The 7,414-nt window shown below is 29.7% G+C and overlaps 1 protein-coding gene across 1 annotated transcript; it reads left to right on the forward strand.

Moving 5' to 3' along the window:
- Positions 1 to 1,652: 1,652 nt before the first annotated feature.
- Positions 1,653 to 6,628, forward strand: LOC119676136. Its single transcript, XM_038087369.1, has 3 exons — positions 1,653 to 1,745; positions 4,617 to 4,886; positions 5,897 to 6,628. Exons 1-3 carry the CDS (start codon positions 1,653 to 1,655, stop codon positions 6,332 to 6,334), a joined length of 801 nt encoding a protein of 266 aa, XP_037943297.1. The 3' UTR covers positions 6,335 to 6,628.
- Positions 6,629 to 7,414: the final 786 nt, after the last annotated feature.

Raw genomic sequence — 7,414 nt, forward strand, 5'->3', positions numbered from 1 at the left:
TGCACGTAAATGTGTACGTGCAAATGCAAATGAAGCTTCATATATACTATCTTAGAATGTTTTGGAATATTTCAAATCTAGATTTTAATTTTTTTATGATGTTCAATGATATGCAATTTGAATGTTTTTTAGATCTGTTTTTTTATTAAACTTATCGCACGAATGCAGCATTTTAAATCTAAAATATTAATTCTTTTAATGGAACATTTGAAAATTAGTACTGACTGATCCTCACTGATGCATTGTAAACATTTTTTGAAATACACATATAAAAATATATGTAAAGCTATTTCATCGAAAGTGATTCTTCAATACACTTCATTCAATAGCAGGTATCTCTATACAGGTATCTCTCAACAGGAAGAAAATTTGAAGTTACATGCAAATTGATATTGTTAATTTTGAAACAGCGGGGACTAGGAACAAGGTGACTCTCACCGTGTTTCCGGAAATCGTTTATAGAAATGTACGAGGAAAAGAAAAAGAATAATCATGCAAGAGGTAAAGGATGTAGTTCACCTTTTGTCGTTTAAAACAAGATCAGTTTAAACTAGGTTCCCAAACGTTTCTTATATATGTAAGTAGGAAGGGCATTGGCTTTTTTAAGTCTTTGAGGTGTACCACAAAAATGGTTGAGAAACAGTTCAGATTGAAATAAGCCATAATTTACAATTTAATTTACTTACAAACAGTTAGATTAATGATAGTCACTTTCTAGAATATATAAAGTCTTTCAAAATTTAATTATTATATTATTATTATTTTATTAGAACTATAAAATTATTAATTATTATATTTCAATTGAATTTTAATTACTTTCAGTCTATTGTATGTACATATCTTTTCAGACATTTTAGTAATTATACTTACATGATTTTGAAATAACATTTAGTTTAAAAAAAGCTATAAAAATATATTTTACTTATTTCAACCTATTTTTTCCTATTCCAACCTATTTTACGTGAATTGCATTTATTTACATATCTTAATAATTCCATAAATAATTCGTGTAAGTTTATAAGGAACCCTAAATGTGCGAGTTAAATACTTGTATGGGTGTGGCCCAGGTGGAAGGAGAGTAGATGGAGAAGGGGGGTATTGTGTATTAGCAATAGACTCTGTGACCAGGGTCACGAGTGCCAGGATTGTAGAGTGAGATAATGGAAGCATCGGAATGCGTCTCATCGAAGTAGAGCATGATGTATTAGGGAGGATTTGAAGCGTTAGGGGAAGGGTTATGCAACCGAGTGAGATACCGTCGGTTTAGTGTCAGGAGATACTCGCCGATGCGAGAAACTTGAGCTTTTTTTGTCAAAAATGATGTCGGGGAAATATTTACTGTTTGGTTTGCACTTGTAGCTGATACAATCTCGTAGAAGCTTGCACTTGAAAAAATGGATTGTTTTCATCTGGGTAGAGCTGACTGTAGACCAAATGGCGAAAATGTATGAGAGTAGAGAACGAATGAAATATATGTAGCAGAGAAGCTTAACTTTACAGTTAAGTTGGTGGTGCCTTCGAATGGCATTACTCAATTGAGTATGCCTAAACCGGGCATTATGGACGACATAGTCGACGTGTGGAATAAAGTTGTGCCAAGTGAATAAAACTACACCGACATACTTGAGTTTGTCAACAAGCTAAATAGGGGAATGGTTGTACTCTACCTTGATGAAGGCGGCATCGAAGTCACTAGAGCCATCTCGTATTTGGCCAAGGAGAACTATGACAAAGATCTTGGCAGGGTTAAGCTTAATTTTCTACCTGGTTAAAAAAAACGGGCAGAAGTCCTGAGCGTGCTTACGAATATATCGTGTTCTAGCTGTTCGCACGTTTCCCACAAGCTCTTCCAGTTGATAGGCAAGTGAAATTTTACAGCTCAACTTATATTTTACAAAAATATTAAAACACATTTATTGTAAATGTTGTTCTGTTCAATTTTTTGCTCTAAAAATATTTCAATATTTCATATTAAAAATTAAATTAAAAATATAAAAAGAAATTAAAAACATAAAAAATATTAAAAATATATAGAGTTTATATTAAAACGAAAAAACTCTATTAAAAGTTTCCCTTGCTATTAGACAGAAATTTTTATATATTTTTTATTGTAATTTGTATTATTTCAGTTGACCTTAGAGTTGCATTAATTATTTTAACGATAATTGAAATTAAAATATATGTACTTCCACTTTGAAATAATTATTTTTTAAAAACTATTTAATAAAATTTTTAATTGTTTTAAAAGTACATAATTATGATGAAATTCGCAAATATAAAAGTGCTTTAATTTTAATCAAAATAAATTATGGAATGAATGAATTTTAAATTGCACTTGAAAAATCACTTGCGGTAGCTACAACGCTTCGGTCTCATAAATGACATACCATATCCGGATCAAAATCGAGTGGGCGGGCCAGTGCCAACCGAAAATTGCAATTTGCTTTAATTAACTACAGTATGTAGATTGATTTGTGGTTCAGTGCGACAGCTGGTTCAATACCTCTTCTGCATCGAATGCAACATTTTACAGTGGCTTCGACAGACAATTTCAAATTTTCGATTATGCAAATTCATCAAATATAATTTGAAATTTAAAACTGCAGATGCAGTTCAATAAAATTGCATAAATTCGAATGCACCATAAAATTGTTAATCCAAAATGTTGAATGTTTAAAGTAAAATTCTGGTGCCGAGTGACGCCTTTGAAGACATGAACATCTGCCTGTAAATTAATCTTAATTAAATGATGTTTGTATATTTTGCCTATGTTTTCATTAATGTTGTTTATATTGTTTATGTTGTTTGCTCTGCTTGGCATTAATAACTTGGCAGTTCACAGGAAACTGAAGTGTTTGTAAGCGCTCACACAGCTTTTTCCAATAATTGCCAATGGCTGTTTACGAGGATTCATTGAAATGTATTCCCGCCACAAAACGAAAATGAATACGAAATATTTTGCTACTAGCAAGCATTTCTCCTGTGCACAACATAAATTATTAACAATAATACAGATAGACAAGTACAAATATGACGTCACATGCATACGTGCATAATTAATTATAAAACATTACAATAGCAATTTTAATTACACTTTAAAAACAATTAAGTTCATTAAGTTTTATTAAGAAAAATTTAATTTAAAATTGACAAATCCTTTGAATGTCAAAAGCACTCATCCATAGGTTGTTCAGAGTGTCGACGAAAAAGGTCTTTGCAACAGAAACACTACATTTAAGTGTTTTAAATTCATTAACACAAATGTATTTACTCTAAAGCTTCTCTCCAAAAAAGCCACAGAAATAATTGATATCGTAAAATTGCTGTCCAGGACATTATTATTGTAATCAAGGATTTTGGTACCAAAAGTAAAACTGATTAATGAAACTACAATAAATTGCAGTTCACTACGTCACATATATTCGACAAGAATTAATTTTAAATTAACCTTAGTTTGATAGCTAAACATTTATTTATTGATTATTTTAATGAATTTGTATTAGAGCTATTGAATCAGCTAAATCACTCCGAACACTTCATTATAATGACCTTACTGACTTTTATAGACAGGCATACCAATCAACTGATTAATCGTCCTTACCCCACAATCTACAATACAATCATCTTACTGATAATATACTCCCTTATAGACAGGCATGAATAACAATCAACTTAGTAATAGTACGTTTTACCTAACAATCGCAAATACCATCACTTTACTGATAAGACACTCCCTTATAGACAGGTATGCCAATAAACTTATTAATAGCCCTTCTTACCCAACAATGTCCAATACAATCACCTTACTGATAGGGCAGTCTCTTAATAACTCTTCAAAAACGAAAGAAAAATGATTTATTTATCTACTCTGTTACTGTACATTAACTGCCAGGAGTCGCATATCTCCTCCTGAAGCGCCTGTCGGATATGAATTATATTGATATTTTGTTTTAAATAACCAAATGATTTCGTAGTTTTATATAAGTCCCTTGGAATAGCTAGCGTGTCCCTTAAACCGTGGTAGTACAGTGAATTGGCATAAAAAACCCGCATATTTTTATTAGTCTGATTGTCTTTGATACCTACTATCCATGGAGCTAAATATCAAGATTTCAGAGAGATTTATTTTGTAATTTAACAAAAAATGATTTTGAAGCTTGTCATGAAATTTGGAGCACCTCTTTTTTAGCTTCCAATATTCATGGCAGCCATATTGCATCTTCTGAGTTAATACTGCTTTTCACTGCAAATATTTATGAGCAACAGAAAAAAATAGAAATAGAAAGATAGAAAAAATAGGAATATCTCACAAATTTCATCATCTTTCTGTATTGGGCAATGTTAGGCAATTCAAAGAAGCAGATTGGGCCATAGCCATAGGCTGTAATGGCATGAAGGTAAAACACAATTGGTGATCTTCAAAAAACTACCATGTAACCTGAAAAGTAAGAAATCATTTATAAAATGAAACCAGATACAAAACACAGTTCGACATGATATGATAGGAAAAACCCTATGATCCATTATTAATGTGACCAACAATATCTAAAAATATTATATAAATTATATCATAAAACTTTATTTCATTTAATATATTCCATATTAACTCTTTTTAGCTATTAAAATCTGATGCAACATCCGTAACATTAAAAGGTGTCAACCGGGAACTATCTGGTACCTATCAATGTGAAGTTTCGGAAGATGCTCCACTTTTTCACACAGACATACGTTCAGCACATATGCAGGTCATTGAATTACCCAAAGATGAACCCACAATGCAAGTTGAAAAGAAGATATTAACAGTAAATGATAACTTGAAAGCAGTTTGTACTGTTGGAACGTCTTATCCACCAGCTAATATAACTTGGTACATCAATGGTCGAAAGGTGTGTAAACAATATTATCTATATCAGAAGATACTTTTAAATGGTTAAAAAATTAAAACTTTTTTATTGATTTTTTTTATTTATTTCCCATACTTACATACAAAAACTTTTCTAAGAAAAAAAAGCTGCTAGAGTCTTTGATCTATTCTTTCAGTGACATAAGTCATATTTTATTGTATGGTATATCTGTCATAATGTCTCGTTAAGTAAGCTATATCGACATAAAGCATAGTGCAAACAATGTACTCTAAAAAGTTCAACCTATTTCAATTTATTTTCGAATTAGAATACCCGAGAAAACGGAATCGCCGATTTCGAAACAGAAAGTCGTTAATTTTGTACTTTTATATCTCAGAAGAGAATTACAAGCCCCATCTGTTGCCAAGCAGTGTATGAAATTTACATGTCAATTTATTCATGTGAATTTCTTCATGTATAACACTATGTATAGTGTTATACTTACGTTATACTTTTTTAATTTTAATTGAATTCTTTTTGATTTTAAATCATTATATTATGATATGATGGCATTTTCGATTGATAAATCGGGGTTCAATCTATATTTACTTCCGATCTGACAAATTTTGTTGTCCAACCAAATTTTTTTATCTAACATCTTTTTAGTCGTGAAAGTATATTCATATATATTTTTTACAAATACATATATCAAATCAAATCACAATTTATCTGTGAAATCATATTTAACAGATAATGTAATAATATCTTTTTGATTACCATGTTAATTTTAGAGTAATCTGACAACTCTGACAATATATCAAGAGTGTTATAAGTTAAACTCGAGTGTTATACACTTTGTGTCAGATTTAACATTCGAAAATGACATTTGCATTAAAAGTGCATTAGAAAAGCATCTCGATTGAAAAAATTATTCCACATTTAACAATCGAAAACGCCAGTAAACTGTGATCTATTTGAAATTAATTATTTCTTAATTATTTATATAATAAAAAATTTTAATTATATCAAATCATATTTGAATTTTTCTGTAGATATTTAAAACACCTTATCAACGCATAAGCCAGGATGCTTATGAGGGGTCGGCAACATATTCCGCTCTGGAGATGTACCCGCATAGCCAAATATTACAGGGTTTCTTCCAAGCTGTGCCCAAGTATCAACCGAATCTTCTACTGCTCTGCGAACTTTCCATACTGCATGTCTATCACAAAAATGTACAACAACGAATTACGCTAAGCATAGCACCGCCAACAACAATTTCGCCCAATCTACTTGGACTTGAAGGCTCGAAACGTGCCAATGGTGATCCAGACAATTCAGCGCTGACAGGAAGCGCAACCCATGCTCAACCACACACTCTCCCCACAATGCTGGCTGTACTGTGCTCAGTTGCAGTTTTGCGCGCATTGTTCATAGGAACTACACAAAGTTGCACAGCATGTTGTGGTCGGCGTAGACGCCAGTTGTGACCAACTTGCATGTAAAATAATCAAAGATACAAATTGAAACGATAATTCGAAATCAAACAAAAAACAAAAACAAAAACAAAAACAAAAAACAAAAAAACTAATTTTAATCTTATTTATAGCAAATAAAACAGAATTATTGTATTATTAAAATATTGTTAAAGACAAATAAATAATGCTGAACACATTTAAGTCAATAGTTTAAATTACAAATTCGTGGAAAATGGCATGTTAAAAAGGGATTTTTATTTATGTTGTTTAAGTAAATAATAGTATTAATTATACAAGCTAAAACAGAAAAAAGAAAAAAGAACATATTTTAAGTGCAAATATATAAATAAATTTTATTAAAACTTTAATGTGAATATGTTATAAATGTAATGTAAGCATAAAGGATTACACAGGATTATGTGCATAAAAAATATAAAAAATTGGCGACATGGTTGAAATATTATTTGCTAAAAAATATATAAATTAAATCAAAGCATAAATTTATGCAACCAATAAATCAAAATACAATTAAAATTTATATAAAAAATAAAAACCTAATCAAAATAGTATTATGAAACGTAGTAATACGAGTATAAAAACTACCGAAAATCAAATCAAATTAGTGAATTTGTATATTTTTTGTCTGTATATTGAGTTGAAGTAAAGGACTTTACTCAATAAAAAATGGTAGCGTAATCAGCATAAATTAAATAAAATAATTTATTAATAATAATTGCACTAAAAAAATTTAATTAGTGTTAGGTTAAGTAAGCTACCAAGTTCATTACCAAAAAGAAAAAAAAAAAACAAAAAAACACATAAATAAATTATAAAATTTGTATATAGACTATGTAAAAATAAAACTCATAATTAAATTCGAGTTAAGTAAGAAAATACTAAGAAAATATGGAAAATAACTTTTATTTGTAAAAACATGAAATACAAGTAAATAAAAAAAAAAATATTTTAATATAAGCATATTTTCATATTTTGTAAATTATTTGTTATTCATTTTCGTTGACTTATTTGAACGGAGTGTTGTGTTTAAAATTAAGTTAATTAATATTTAAACAAGCATTTTTACAAAGAACT

This window comes from Teleopsis dalmanni, chromosome 2, assembly GCF_002237135.1.
Source record: "Teleopsis dalmanni isolate 2A chromosome 2, ASM223713v2, whole genome shotgun sequence".
Classification (NCBI taxonomy): Eukaryota; Metazoa; Arthropoda; class Insecta; order Diptera; family Diopsidae; genus Teleopsis; species Teleopsis dalmanni.

What these genes read in the sequence shown, in the direction of transcription:
- LOC119676136 (XM_038087369.1), top strand. Translation starts at nt 1,653, where the DNA reads ATGGTTGTACTCTACCTTGATGAAGGCGGCATCGAAGTCACTAGAGCC. An exon ending in ATGACAAAGATCTTGGCAGG is followed by an intron (nt 1,746 to 4,616) that starts GTTAAGCTTAAT and finishes AACTCTTTTTAG; the next exon opens with CTATTAAAATCTGATGCAAC. An exon ending in GGTACATCAATGGTCGAAAG is followed by an intron (nt 4,887 to 5,896) that starts GTGTGTAAACAA and finishes ATTTTTCTGTAG; the next exon opens with ATATTTAAAACACCTTATCA.